Genomic DNA, 15457 nt, shown 5'->3' with positions numbered 1-15457 from the left:
ACTATTTTTAATTAATTTAAACAAAGTATTGAATGTTAAAAAATGGAACCGCGGCCACTCTAGTTCAATTTAAAATTTTAAAAAACCCGCACTTGGAATTTTGCCGCGACACTAGCGACGCGGTCATTAAAATAAAAAAAAACTAAAGTAAAATAAAGATCTGTCTCAGTTCAGTACACGAGTAACTTTTGTATCAGTAAAGTATCGCGCAATCTGTAACTTTTAATAAAAATCTTATAAATTAGATAAATACAAAAATAACTATATAATATAAATAAGTCTATAATTAATTTCCAATGTTTATGAATATTTTAAAATTGATGTCAACGAGTTCAATGAATTAAATCACTTAAATTAATAACTCCAAAACCGGGTTGTCCTAGTCACATCTAGAACATGCCGCAGTAATTTTTAAATTTAAATTCACCAATAAGTCCACCTTTGATAGCTCAACTACAAATTTTTTAAATATAAAGATTTTTTAATAAAATATTCACGTATTTAAATACCTGTCAATATCTGATGACGCAACAACACGAGAACAGTTCAATTAACTCATCTTCTAGGGTTGAAAAAAAATCGGTCAAGTAATTATTAATGTCTCTATTGATTTTTCAACGAATCGCAATACGAATAATTGTAAACATGACAACTCTCGGCATTATTATTAAATGACAGGTGTCCAAGTAAGTAAATAATGAAGTATCAAATCTATGACACTAAATTTACCCGACGTCTAATAATTATTTGATTTTTTTAAAAACAATAAATCATAAAAAATTTTTTTTTTATTTGCGCCAATAACTTTTTTAATTTTCTGCGTATGCATATTTTCAGTTTTTTTTTTTTTTTTGTATTTTATTTGCTAGAAAAAAATCCGAAAATTTTTACAAATTTTAAATTATTGATAAAATAAAATAAATAATTTAAAAAAATAAAAATAAAAAAAATTTTGAAATTAATAAGTGCATTTTTTTATAAATATCATTTTTTAAATTATTTACTCTATTTATTTATAATTTAAAATTTGTCTGATGTCTGGTACATTCACACTCGTAAATCATCACATATTTATTGATTTTAAATTAACAGATAGATATTTACCTACATGACCTAGGTGACTTTTATTTATTGATAAGATCAAATGCCAGTAAAATCGATATCGAGAATCTATGTATGCAATCTATCAGTACTTATGACACACATTTAAATATAAATTATTTAAATAGAATACTAAATATACAAGTTCGCAATGCTGCAAGTCATGTAATTTATGTTTGCATAAAAAATTTATACCAGCATACACCTAAGGAATTATTAGACTGATACTTTGTCAGGAGTACATGTATTATAAATAAATAAACCGGCATGACTTTGAACATGAGTAACAATTATCTTTCAGTTTTTCAGATAGTGACAGACTATAGTCATATTCTATAAAATACAAATAAAATAACCAACAACAGTCACTATCATTTTAGCTAGTTTTTTTTTCCATCTCTACTTGGTGATCATAATAATCATCACCATCAACAACGACTCTTTACCTCACTCAGCAATTTAATTTCAGTTTACTGACGACGCGCATTCAATCAACACGTTTTTTCTTTGCATACTAAAGTAAAAAAATTTTTTTATATTTCAACAAGTCTAGCAATTGTTCTTTTTTTATCAGCAATCACTAGTCCAACTCATACCGATAATCAGTTTTATTTAAAAAGTGATAATTTGAATTTAAAAAGTAACCGGTAATTATCAGTTGGTATATAATTTAAATAAATAAATATATATGTTGTTAACAAAAATAAAATTTTAAGTAAATATTTAATTAACGATACATTGACACTGGCTAATTAGTTTGTGTTGTAATAATAAAATAATATATTACATCGCAGGAATTATATCAGTGTAAGGAAAAAAAAAAAGAAAAGAAGTGATTAATGAATTCAAACGAACGTATGTGCATTGTGTCATAACAATAAATGTCGGGTTAAATATATGCTGAATAGAATTTATGAATACTATGTGCAGATACAACCAAGACCTAGTAGTCTCCGTTACTTTTTTACTGGACAAGGTCATAAAATAAATGCTGAGTTATCTCGTTTTATTTGTGAAAGGATACATGATTAAAAGACAAGGAAATGCCGGATAATTTACCTGTCAATTAAACTATTGCACATTTATGTACCCATTAGTTGCAACATTTATCGCAACCGCCAATCGTTAAAATTTAAATCTACACTGATAACCAGTTGCACTTATCATTTAGTCATGTCATTTTTTATCAGTTGCGGCCACATATGACCGGCGTACTATGACTAATTACATTGTCATTGCGATACTATAAATTTTTTTTTTTTTTTTTTTTTTTTTTTATCAAGAGTTTAATCAATAAATGTTTTTTTATTTTGTTGTGATTTTTAGAAGTCTGGTGTGATAAGTCTCCAGCAAAAAAACATACTTGTTTATTGTAAAAATGCAACAGTTATCAAACGCACGTGAAGAAACGGTTTATTATAAAGACGTTGTTATAGTTGGTAAGAATTTTTAATTAATTTATTTATTTATTTATTGTAAGTAAAATTTTAATTACTTTTGTTTTTGTTGTAGGAAATGGACCGGGTGGAATATTTTTATCATTTATGCTCAATGGTAATTGGCCTTACTACACTGGAGATTCACATCCAGGAGACGAAATGCTCACAGCCCGTCTGCATTATATACTAGACAATACTAATAAAGTTAATGAAGACATAAAAATTGATGAAACTGATAGTACTTTATGCTTGTACAAAGATGAGGACAAAAAGACTGAGCCCGACTATGAAAGACAGACGCATATTGAAAGAAGTGGTAGGAAGAGTCTGCTAGAGTGTACTCGGGAGGAGCTTGAGATTTTGGCGACTGGTGTGGAAGGCCGGGGAACTTGCAGACCCCTGGCGTTGCTGCTGGACCAGCTGCAGCATCCGTGCGTCGACGCGGGGCTCAACTTACCGGGTCTGCTGAGCTGGATATCGGCTGAACACTTGCCGCAGCAGCAGGTCGTGAACCACGTGGTGCTGGGCAAAGGTCCGCCGGGCGGTGCCTGGCACTTTATGGACCCAAATGTACTGACTATAAGTCTGAGTCGTTGGATGTCGTTGCCAGGGCTGGATTTTCAGAAGTGGGAAAGGCTGGTTGGTCCGGAACAGTTACGCAAGTTTTCTATTTTGCTACAAGACGCTCGTCTGTCCGCGGAGCCAAACTTTGATACGCTCGATGCAATGAAACGAATTCCAGTTGGTATTGTTGCTGCTTACTACAAAGATTACGTTAAAAAACAAGGCCTAGCTAAATATTTTAAAACGTAATAATAAAATATTTATTTGCTGATATTAAATTTATTATTATTCTATGTCGGGTATTTAAATTCATGGAATTTAAATTACAGTGGCAGAACAATAACATCAGTACGACCTATATTAGATAGACAAGACTGTGAAGATAATTACAGCTGGGTCGTAAAAGGGTACGACAATTTAAGCGGTCGGAAATTTCGTTATAAATGTAAAAAAGTTGTCCTTGCCACTGGATCAACGAACACATTCAACCGCCTCGGACTTGCCGGTGAGGAAACCCAATCCAGTTGGGTGACCCACGATCTCAATGACCTTGAAACCCGTCTCGATCGGCTGGCTGGCAAATGTAGTAAGTCCCACGCATTTAAATATATATATATTTTTTTTAGTTGCACATGGTATCAATTATAATTTTTATCAGCACTAAAAACCTGTTTGTAATAATAATGATCTAGTCTAGTGATGGTTATTTTTGCTATTTTCTAAAAATAGAAAAATGTAGAGCACGAGATAACCAAGACTTGAGCAAAATAGATCCAGTTCTCGTTGTCGGCGCCGGTTTAAGTGCCGCAGACGCAATTATAACAGCCCGTTGCCGCGGAATTCCGGTAATTCACGCATTCCGTGAATCGTCTGACACGTCATCAATAGAGAGAGAGAGTGGAGTAAAACTGAGTGCCAACGTCTACGAAAGACTCCAGTCGCTTCCCATCTCATTATACCCGGAATACCACAAAATTTATGAAATGATGGCAGATGGCAGAAATCATCGACTCTACGAGTCTCTCCCGGGCTACAAACTCGTAGACCTTGGTGTCAAATCTAATGACTCAAATAAAACTAAAGAGAGAAGGGTAACTCTGAGGTCACCGAGCGGACAACTATTTACATTCCGTGTTTCCATCGTTGCTATTCTCATTGGTACGTTAATAATTCCCATTAATATTTATTGAACAATTAATTATCATTTTTTATTAGACCTAATATTCATCATTTATATTCTTTCCTCAATAAAAAAAACACTGACACTAATTTATTAATTTATTATTATTAATATTTTTTTATTTTATTTCAGGTTCGAAACCAGATTTATCTTACCTTGGAGACTATGCAAATAAGTTAGGAAAAGTCGAAAATAAACCAATAAGCGGGCGATCTAATCCCATAAGAGTTAATGACTTTACTTACGAAGTTATTAAGTCGCCTAGGAAGGGATTGTACGCAATCGGATCACTTGTCGGCGACAATTTCGTACGTTTTATACTTGGCGGGGCATTCGGTGTCGCGGCCCACATACTTCGTACTATCGACGCCGAATAATTACTTTACACAATACTAATAATTAATTATTTTTATTTATAATGCTACTAATTTATTAAACTACAGCAAGATAATGTCGTAACCGAGGACGCCTAATGGTGCTACGCAATGTCAAATGATAAGATTACTCTTGTGCCTCCTTGACCGGTTTCACTATTTATTTACATAGAAGTATTTTTATATAATATTGACCGGGGGCTCATTCTAAATGACGGTACGGATCATCAATTTAACTTTAATTGAGAAGAGATTATTATTATTGTTGTTTTTTTTTCATCAAGATTATATTATGGAATGTAGTGAACATATATATACATGTATATATATATTTTTTTACAAAAATCAAGACTTATTTAATGAATATGTTCTGTGGGTTGCGGGATGTATTTAAAAAATTTATTTTATCTTTATTTTTTTAAATATTTACCTTGAGTAATTTTTTTTCGTTTTTTTTATATATATACTTAATTAATAATAGCAACCTATATACAGGTGCCTTTAAATAGAATCCAGGTGATTATGCTTAAAATTTAATAACAAATGCGTAGAAAACTTGTAGTGTAAATGCTCTTTAGAAGCGTTTGAAACAATAGGGTACAAAGATAAATTATTTGTAAATATATGTATAGATAGTAATTAATAATAATAATAATTATTATATTATATATATATATGTGTTTTATAGCACGTCACACAATTCCAAGTGGTATCCACTATTTATAGACAACTTTCTTAGCATCCCATTGTTGAACAATATTATTATTATTATTATTTTTATTATTATTAATTAAAAAATAATTTATTAATCCAAATACATAATGTATCTCAATCTGTATTTAAATAAACACATAGCCTGTGATATTAAGATGGTTGGTATTTTTGAATAAATTAATTCACTATTTAATTTTTATTGTTAATAATCATTTAATAACAATAACTGTACTCATTATTTTTTGTATTATTAATTATACAATATACAGACATTTGTTTAAATATTTAACACTGTACGTATATATAATGTACTCAAGCATTTTTATTATTTATACAAACAATAAATTCTTATATAAGAAGAAAAAAAAATTATCTCAGTCTTGTCAAGCCGTAAACCGCTTTTGAACTTTGTTATTGAATAAAAACTTGAAAGTTATTATTATTTTTATTAATCACGATGATAATTGTTTTAAAAAGTTATCAGATAGGAAATAAAATAATAATAATAATAATAATAATAATAATAATAATAATAATAATAATAATAATAATAATAATAATAATAATAATAATAATAATAATAATAATAATAATAAGGGTATCGTGGTAAATGAGATTTGCTTAGTATTGAGTACAAATTGCACAGAAAATAACCAAGAGGATGAATAAAAGCAATAAGATTCAGGTTTTAAATAAAATAAATAAGAAACTGAGGAAAATAATAGCCGCGGCAAGGATAAAAATACAGTAGAGTTTACGGTTAGCTCGTTGATAAGAATCAGCTTTTTTTAATTGCTGGTATCCCTCCTGAACTTTACCTTGAGTATGTTCAATATTGTAATCAATACGGTCGAGAATACTACCTTGATCGTGTACCATAGTAGCTAAGTCCTGTCATTTTATAAAATATTTAAATTCATATTGATCAACGCCGCCTTAAATATTAAGGACATTCACAGATAGTGCTCCCACTTTTTAAAAAAATTCAATGACTCTACTGTCAAACGTATCAAATTTTTATCATGTACTTAAAAAAATAATTAAAGCAGTAACTGAAAAAAGGACAATTTCGCTAAGAAATAGATTTAAAAGAAATTACGTGCAGTTGATATCAATTAGGAGTTAAATGAAAATAATTCGAATTTTCAAATTTTGTAAGCTAAAATTTATTTACCATATTTAGTTTCACTCCTAATTGATAACAACTGTAATTATTTTTTTTTAAACTTTATTCCATCGAAATTGTAACTTCTTTGTCCTTTTTTCAATTAATGCTTCAATTATTTTTTAACTAATTAATAAAATTTTAATACGGTTGACAGTTTAAGGTCATTGAATATTTTAAAAAAATGGGGCTTGCTGTCTTAGAGTGACCTCAAACTGTTGTCATTTTATTTACTATTGACGACTTCCAACCTACCTTGAATATATAATTTAAATCAGCTATACTTTGAACAATATGATTTACTTCTTGCTCCCTTTCAACCGCCTGCTTCATTGATTCTTCTGCATCCTCAAGCATCAAGAGCACAGTCTCCTGTTTTTGCTGCTGTCTCGGCTGCCAAAACTGGTCATTAATTTCATTAGACGGTGACTCCGCAGGCCACGAGTCCACAGAAACGTCAGGCAGCATTCGATCTTCACCAAAAAATGGCCTATTCCTTTCTTCCCTTGAGTTCAATTCTACGCCACAATAAATTACCCGCTTAAATAATTTAAATGAAATTTATTTTTAAATGAATTAAATAAAGAAAAAACTATTCACGTTGGATGTAATTATTCTGAGCAGTTCTATACCGGATACCCAAGTCCTGGAGCGCTGAGGAAAGGGCCAGAACAGCGCTCATCGCTAATTGTTTTTCTGCATGTCGTGTTTCATGTCTTGCAGCTCCTTTAACTATTTGAACTTGCCGATGCCCGCTAGAAAATGCGCGGCCTATTTCGCGAGTTAATTGTTCCATCTGTCTTTCTTCCTAAGGAAAGAAACAAGTGATGGTCAACCTACTATTTAATTTAAAATTAATTTCATTCTCAGACAATACCCCCACTTTTTAAAATTATTCCACTTTCAAAATTTCATTAATTAATTTTAAAAAAAATTATTTACAATTGTTATCAATTAGGAGTTAAATGAAATTTGTCAAATAAATTTAAATAATAAAATCTTCATGTCAATTTTTTAATTCGAAATATCAAATTTTTTAGACTAAAATTTATATAACAAATTTCGTTTAACTCCCAACTGATAACAACTGTAAGTAATTTTTTTAAAATCTATATCTCAGCGAAGTCATTTTTTAAATTAATACTTTATTATTTTAAAAATTAATTAATGAAATTTTAATATGAGTGTAAATATATCAGACATGAGACAATTAATAAATTTTGAATAAATAAATAAATAAATTAAAAAAAAAAAACGCGTACCGATTTTTCAAATATTTGAAAACGTATTTTAAAATTTTTATTCCTCTTACATTTTATTTATTTATTCAAACTTTTAAAAAATTGTCAATTGTCAGTAACATTCACTCCCAATTTTAATACCGTTTGACAGTTGAAAGGAATTGAATATTTTTAAAAAGTAAACGCCATCTGAGGATGCCCTTAAAAAAAAAAAGTAACCTGGGAAGTGTCATCAAGAGTTGGCCGTGTTAAATGCTTAGCATGTATTTCAATTAAACTGTCTAATTTTATTTTCAAACGACTTAAAATATACTGAGTTTCTTCGAGAGCATCTGCCCAGGCTGGAGCTGTCAAATTGCTCCCATTTATTCCTTTTAATTCGACGCTGTCAGATGATCTGTTCTCCGAACTAACAAGCGCCATGCGATCAGATAAATTCTTGAAATAATAATAAACAAATTTTTAATTAATTGCACTTATTTATTTTATTTTTATACATAAGTTAACTTTTCATAGGTGAGGTTAAACTAACCTGCTCCGCATAAATGTGTTTACTTTGCAATGCATTATTTCTCATAAGCACAAATGGCTCAGTAAGATTTCGTGTTGCCATTGTTAATTTATTTATTTATTTACTTAATTAATTAAATATATATCAGATAAGGCTGTTACTAATCCGTGTATCGGATAATTTATTTCCATTTATCTTACAATCGAACGAACAAAAAACATTTATTAATGGAATAATGTTATAAATTAAAATTTTTAATTAAGAAACAATACCAATTGCACATAGAAATATTCATAAATAAACTTTAATAAATATATACTATAAACTAGTTAATAAAAAAACAAATATGGCTATGACTGAGGTTAAATATATTATCCAAACTCAGTTTTAAACTGATCCACTCGCGCCTGCGCGAATGGTGGTCTATATTCCCCAGTAGTACACTTGGTTTTGTGACATAAGATATCAGTTTTGAAGCTGTTTTTTGACATATCAAGTCACCAAAGTGATGACAAAATAATTAGAAACTTGTTACTAGAAAAATACATGATTCTGAAATTAGCAAACAATTGACAATTAACAATTTTCAAATTTTTTTCAACAATTCACTTCAAACAAATGAAAATATGCATATATAGAAAATTCAAAAAACTCAGTGCAATTTTTTAAAATATTTCTTTTTTTTTTTAGATCACCATTTTGAAAAAAATCCAAAAGTTGTGAAACGTTGGCTAACTTCAGTATCATAAAAATTTTTGCTTGAAAGACTTGACACAAGTGATGACAAAAAGTAAATTACAAGTAATTCAACTAAACGTTTTTTTAATTTAAATTACTTTTTTTGAGCGAAAAAAAAGACAAATTTCATATGACTTCTAGGACTAGAATCTGTATGTTTTATTTGTATAAAAAAATTTGGCTTTGAGAGAAAAAAAGCAGGCGAAAAAAAATTTTCGATCGTAAAGCATTTTTTAATGCTTCGCATTACGAGTCTTGCAAAAAATTTGTCTTGTCCTTTTAAATGACATCTTAAAGTTATTGTCTATGCTACATACGTGGGCTGCTTTATTTTACGTATGCGCGTAAGTAAAATGTTTTATTATTCATACTAAAAATAAGAAAGATACACAGATAAAGAAATATTCACTACAAAATATTTTGAACAATCTTCACATGGTCATTAAAAGAATAAATAAAAAAAACCCATATTGACAATAAGTATTATCACCATCTTATATAAATATGAAATGCTAATGAGGGATTAATTTTTGTAAGTCTTCATGAGTCAGTATTTCTATAATCTTCCTTACCACCATAGCTGGGATTCAAATTTCATTGAAAATTTCATGAATTACATCGCTCGTATTAAGTAACATTTTTTTTCGTGTTAACGCTTCTTTTAACCGAAAATTAATCATTCCTGCTTACTGTGGAAAAATCGCTTTGGTATCAAAATTTAAAACAGTCTCATCACTAATATATTTTAAACGACTCGCCAACACGTGTCTAGATTTAAGCAGTACATCATAAAACCTGAGATTACTTGTACCTATGTATATTTTCTTCATCATTTCAATTTCCGTAGTACATTGATTCCGCAGTTTCTTGTAAACTTTGCTATCCACTGCCGCGAAATTTCCTGGACTCACATAAAAATTAGCCGCACAAAGTTTCACGATATACTTTCTTATTGTGCACTTAACTTTCGATGTTTCTTTAGGTATTAAATCTAATGCCGTTTGACCTTTATCATTTTCTAAATTAACGTCAGCACCAGCATCGAGAAGACGTTGTATCATATCACAATGGTCTGAACACAAAGCTCCATAATGAAGAGCTGTGTAATTAGACTTAGTCACTTTATTTACTTCGATCATGTCATTATTTAATAATAATTCCAGTACTTCCAAGTTTTTGTTGCTTGCGGCGGCAATTAGAGGCGGAAATACATTACTATCAATACCTTTATCACCATTAACATCTGCACCGTGTGCAATGAGAAGCTTCATAATTGCGACATTCGCTGTATAAACAGCAGTTTTTAGAGGATTTGAATTACCAGAAATTCCAGCATTAACGTTAGCGTTATATTTCAAAAGTAGTTTCACCATTTTTTCATAGGATTGACGGACTGCAATATTTAATAGTCCGTTCTGATAATGGGGCGGAACCCTACGATCCAACTGAATATTGACATTACCACCGTTTTCAAGTAAAAATTCAACGATTTCTATATTATTTTTTTAAACCGCCGCGTGCAAGGGTGTATGCCAAGGGTTGGAAAGTAAAGTTCGAGATTGTCCATCGCAACAGCTATATGTAAAGGAGTACCTTTTCTGAAGTGAATTAAATTGATGTCAGCTCCGTTTTGCAGCAGAAAAGTGACCAATTTTCCATCGCCATTCTAAACCGCTAAATGAAGCAAGGGTAGTTTACTTGTAGAATGAAGATCGGTGCTGATATTCTCGACAGCACCGCGTTTTATTAAACGAAGAACATACTCGTACTTGTATCGTAAACGGCTCATTTTAAAGAATTTTATAGTTTTAACGAGCACACTTTAAAATAATAAATAAAGTTATCAGATAACTTTTCCAATAAACAGACGTTGCAGCTAAGGCTAAACGACGAATGCCTTCCAAGATTAAGATGTACTGTGAACAATGGTGTCTATAGTACCTCAGTCATGGACATGAAATTCCCACCACGAATTTCTGTTTCGATAAATCCTCCCTTCCCTTGACCTATCCAAAAGTTTTGTAAAATTTTATGGCAAAAGTACAGTTTGGAGCCAAACTTATATAGTTCACACCTTTAGGATGGCGTTTTATTCTTCACCTTGTTGTAGAATTCTATCGTCATAGTTGTGACGGTAAGATTTTCGAAATTTTTGACTTTTATCGAACTTTTCCTGTTGAATACGAAGGGAAATAATACTTATTGTACTGTAATCTCGCTTCGTTACTTAAGTCATAAATCAAGTCTGGAACGGACGTAAGTAGTGTTAGTCATTAGGATGCACATGAAATTTTACAACGTAATTACTCCTAGGTAATATTGGTGAGTCAGAGACATTATCTTGATTGCAGCTTACTGATATTCGTAAATAATGTTACAATATGTGGGTATTTATGGACCCTTATTTCGTGATTAAATCAATGAATTGGTTGCTTACTTAATACTTAGTCTTAATTACCTAAATTTTAAGATTTGGAAGATAATTAAGTTCCTCGGATATTTTTAAGATAATTATAAAATTGACGTCAGTAGATAAATTTGAATTTTCTTATTTTTAAATAAACAAATTCAATGATTTTTAATAATAATTATCATGGAGATTTAATATAACGATAATTTTACACGAATATATATTTTTCGGTTATGAAAACAAATTAAAGCATAATCCTTAATCAAAATACAACAAGGCTATTTATGTAAAATTGTTTATAACTTTGATAATTCGCTTTGAATTTAAAGAAAAATATTTTGCTTAACTCCCAATTTTGTTTAAGAATTACATTCATTATTATTATAATTACGAGGGAGATTTAAAAGTCAGTAAAGAAGATAACAATTTTCTTAAAGGTAGGAATTATAACTCTTCAATTATTGGTCAGGTCTAGGAAAAGGTAGGGATAACAATAAAAAATTTGAAGTAGCGGGGGTTTTATGACATTCTCGGAAGTACCCTATAGGGATCCAACAACGATCTACAGACATCCTCATTCAAAGTGGTTCTTGATCTCGGAGAGCTTAAGTCGTACTCTCTTACTTTCAATCTTCAAATCAAAGTCGGTCAATAATTAAACTTTAAATTTTTGCTAAGTGAACTATACCACTAACAGTTAAGTGAGAAAGTTGATTTATTTTAAAGTTCGTTTATTAAAGAGTGACAGTTATTAATTACATCGAACTCATTAAAATGAATCGCTCAAAGTATACGTACAAGTATGTTTATCCTTTGATAAAATATGGGATTATCAAGGATGTCAATACAGAGCTTTATTCTACAGAAAGACTACCCTTGCTTCATATAGCAGTTTCGAACTGTGATGAAAGATTGGTCGATTGTCTGCTTAATAACGGAGCTGATACGAATGTAAATATTTGGGAATCAGGTACACCTCTTCACCTCGCTGTTGCCATGGAAAATCTTGAAATAACTAAGAGATTAATAAAATTTGGAGTAAACGTTAATGCGCAAACACTTGTTAACCCTTGGTTTATACCCTTACACACAGCGATTCTAAAAAATAACACAGAAATTGCCGAATTTTTAATTAAAAACGGCGCTGATGTTAATTTTGAGTTGGAGGTTGATAATCCGAGGTATCGTGGCAAAACAATGTTGAATTTGGCAATTTTCAAAGGTCATGAAGAAATGGTCAAACTACTACTGAAACATAAGGCTGATCCCAATATTTTAACTCCGGGACATGGATCATCACTAGCCGTTGCTGCTCGTACCAAAAATGTGGCAATTATGAAGCTTCTTCTAGCATACGGCGCAGATATTAATTATGCACCATCGAGTAAATCTAATTATTTAACTCCTCTAAATATGGCCATCATCAAACAAGATTTAAAAGCAGTGGACTTATTGTTAAATAATAACATGATCAATATAAATCCAGCGACACAACAAACTCTTCCAGTTCTTCATGTCGGAGTTATCTTTATAACAAATTGTTGTATAATACAACGTCTTCTTGATGCTGGCGTCGATGTTAATTTAGAAGCGGGTGGTCAAACGGTATTAGACCCAGTTACTGTCTACCGACCAAATGCAGTACGTCAACATGTTCAATACATAATAAAAAAGCATATCGTAAAACTTCGTGCGGCTAATTTCTATGTAAGTAAAAAAAATTTGGCAGCAGTGGATAGCAAAGACCTTAAAGACTTGCATAATCAGTGTATTATAGAAATTGAACAAATGAAGAAAATAAATATAGGTTTAAGTAATCTTACGTTTTATGATGTATTGCATAAATCTCGACACGAGTTAGCGGTTGGTTTGACATATGTTAGTGATGAGGCTATTTTAGATATTAATACTGAATCTGTTTTTCCTCAGTACGCCGGAATGATTAATTATCGTTTAGTGTTGGCATTAGAAAGAAAAAAACTGTTATTTAAGGTGACCGATCTAATTTATGACTTATTTTATGAAATCAAGCTCCCAAGTACTTTTTCAAGAAAATTGGTTGAATTTCTAAATTATGAAGATTTAAAAAAATTCATTCCTCATTAGCATTTAATATTTATACGACAGTACCGTTAATATATTTATGACTTATATTTACTAATTTAATTTAATTATGTTTATAACATATATGTATAGTATTTGTATATTAAATAAAAAATTTATTTATATGCAATGAAAAACATTTATTTATATTTATGATTTGTACTTTGGTAACTCTAATGTCCTAGAAGTAGCGCATAAGGATTCCGCTTAGTTATCCAACTGTCTCTCCTTTTAAACAAAGGTAGTGTATACATATAATTGATATAAAATAAATCAATTACTAAGTACTCTGACATTGTGAAAAATCTTCCAGTACAAGCAGCTGATTGCAGTGGGTTTGTAAATCCAATATCCCGATAAAAAAAAAACTTTCTTAAAATAATTATCATTAAATAAAAAAGATATGTGGATATATTTATATTAAAAAAGTTGCTACAGATAAAAATGAAATATTTATTTAACATTTTTGCCAACGGCATCAGCAATTGACGAATAACCATTCAAAATAATTAAATCATTGAGTTCTTTTTTTATTTTCTGTACAATGGGCGGCCCGTGGTAAGCATACGAAGTGTATATTTGTATCAGAGAAGCACCAGCTTGAATTTTATCAAAAGCATCTTTACCTGAAAAAATTCCCCCGACACCGACAATTGGGATTTTCCCTTTAGTTCGTTTATACATATCAGCAATGAAGTTTGTTGATAAACCAGCGAGTGGTGCTCCGCTGAGGCCTCCAGTTTCATTTTTGTATTCACTTGACAAATTTTCACGACTTATTGTTGTGTTCGAAAGTATAAGACCATCAATTTTACATTTTGGTTTTTGAATAACATCTGCGACATCCTGACGTTGATTGACCGTTAGATCAGGCGCCAACTTTAAAAGTAACGGAGGATTTGATTTGATACTTTGACGGATATTATTTACTGTGCTCAGTAGTTTTTCTAAATTTTCTTTGCCCTGCAGGTCTCTCAATCCTTCGGTGTTGGGACTCGAGACGTTTATTACGAGGTAGTCAGCAACGTCACTGAATTTTCTTACACCTTCAACGTAATCGTTAACTGGATCCGTTGACGTTTTATTTTTTCCCAAATTAACTCCGATGATTCCAATAAAGTTTGAATCATTTTTAAGATCAACCAGACGTTTGTAAACAGCATCATGACCTTCACTGTTGAACCCGTAGCGATTTATGATCGCTTTGTCTTCAGCCAATCTGAACACTCTAGGTTTAGGATTTCCTGGCTGTGGGTTCGGAGTAACAGAGCCTACAAAATATTCAAATTTAGCAATAAGTAGAATATTTATATCATACTGATACTTAAAATAATAACAATTACCTATTTCAACGAAACCAAAACCCATTTTAGTCAAACCTTTGATAGCCTCGCCTTGTTTATCAAAACCAGCAGCCATACCAACAGGATTGCTGAACTTTAATCCAAAAACAGTTTGTTTCAAACCCGGTGGATCGGGTGTTTTTTGTTGTGATATAAATCCAAAGTTAGCGGCAGCTACGGCCAAGTTATGAGCAACCTCAGGATCAATAAATTTAACCAAAGGCATCGCGATTTCATTGTAAAATTTTTCATTTCCGTGGTACAAACATGCACCAGCGAATACTGCAGTACCGCAAAGAGTAACTTTTAAAAATGAACGAATTTTTTGTCGTTCACTTAAACGCGTCGCCATTTTTTTAATCTGAAAAAAAATATCATTACAAATAAAGTAAAAAATTATTTCTTGAATTTCAAAATTTGAATTAAATTTACTTACCGGCAGAGGTTATGTCGTCAGATTGCGCAAAAAAAATATGTGACAAAAAAATTAAGTGAAAAATTCTACTAGTTATTACTTAATAATTACTATACTTAAAATTTAAATGAATAATTAATATGCAAACTTAAACAATTA

General features: G+C 30.7%; 4 protein-coding genes across 8 annotated transcripts; 2 read left to right on the top strand and 2 right to left on the bottom strand.

The window, feature by feature from the left end:
* Window positions 1–101: 101 nt before the first annotated feature.
* LOC103569794 (oxidative stress-induced growth inhibitor 2) lies at window positions 102–5470 on the top strand. 5 transcript variants are annotated; one of them, XM_014441868.2, is made up of 6 exons: window positions 102–686; window positions 2428–2540; window positions 2614–3349; window positions 3434–3690; window positions 3834–4262; window positions 4417–5470. In XM_014441868.2, the coding sequence occupies exons 2-6, from the start codon at window positions 2480–2482 to the stop codon at window positions 4659–4661; spliced, it is 1728 nt and encodes a 575-aa protein (XP_014297354.1). In that variant the 5' UTR covers window positions 102–686; window positions 2428–2479; the 3' UTR covers window positions 4662–5470. The 5 variants fall into 5 exon arrangements, with proteins under 5 accessions (XP_014297354.1, XP_008545519.1, XP_008545513.1 ...); XM_008547297.2 differs by lacking the exon at window positions 102–686 and adding an exon at window positions 1534–1620; XM_008547291.3 differs by lacking the exon at window positions 102–686 and adding an exon at window positions 1593–1748.
* A 485-nt stretch (window positions 5471–5955) lies between these two features.
* On the bottom strand, window positions 5956–8892 carry LOC103569796 (syntaxin-16). Its single transcript, XM_008547299.2, has 5 exons — window positions 8311–8892; window positions 7998–8216; window positions 7138–7345; window positions 6793–7055; window positions 5956–6263 (listed from the first exon to the last, which is right to left on the bottom strand). The coding sequence occupies exons 1-5, from the start codon at window positions 8389–8391 to the stop codon at window positions 6054–6056; spliced, it is 981 nt and encodes a 326-aa protein (XP_008545521.1). The 5' UTR covers window positions 8392–8892; the 3' UTR covers window positions 5956–6053.
* A 3319-nt stretch (window positions 8893–12211) lies between these two features.
* LOC103569847 (putative ankyrin repeat protein RF_0381) lies at window positions 12212–13379 on the top strand. Its single transcript, XM_008547371.1, has 2 exons — window positions 12212–13293; window positions 13367–13379. The coding sequence occupies exons 1-2, from the start codon at window positions 12212–12214 to the stop codon at window positions 13377–13379; spliced, it is 1095 nt and encodes a 364-aa protein (XP_008545593.1).
* Window positions 13380–13973: 594 nt separating this feature from the next.
* LOC103569799 (dihydroorotate dehydrogenase (quinone), mitochondrial) lies at window positions 13974–15408 on the bottom strand. The gene is made up of 3 exons (XM_008547301.3): window positions 15320–15408; window positions 14884–15244; window positions 13974–14811 (listed from the first exon to the last, which is right to left on the bottom strand). Exons 2-3 carry the CDS (start codon window positions 15233–15235, stop codon window positions 13994–13996), a joined length of 1170 nt encoding a protein of 389 aa, XP_008545523.1. The 5' UTR covers window positions 15236–15244; window positions 15320–15408; the 3' UTR covers window positions 13974–13993.
* Between the last annotated feature and the right edge of the window lie 49 nt (window positions 15409–15457).

This window comes from Microplitis demolitor, chromosome 3 (assembly GCF_026212275.2).
Source record: "Microplitis demolitor isolate Queensland-Clemson2020A chromosome 3, iyMicDemo2.1a, whole genome shotgun sequence".
Classification (NCBI taxonomy): domain Eukaryota; kingdom Metazoa; phylum Arthropoda; class Insecta; order Hymenoptera; family Braconidae; genus Microplitis; species Microplitis demolitor.
This window is presented reverse-complemented; position numbering and strand designations above follow the sequence as displayed.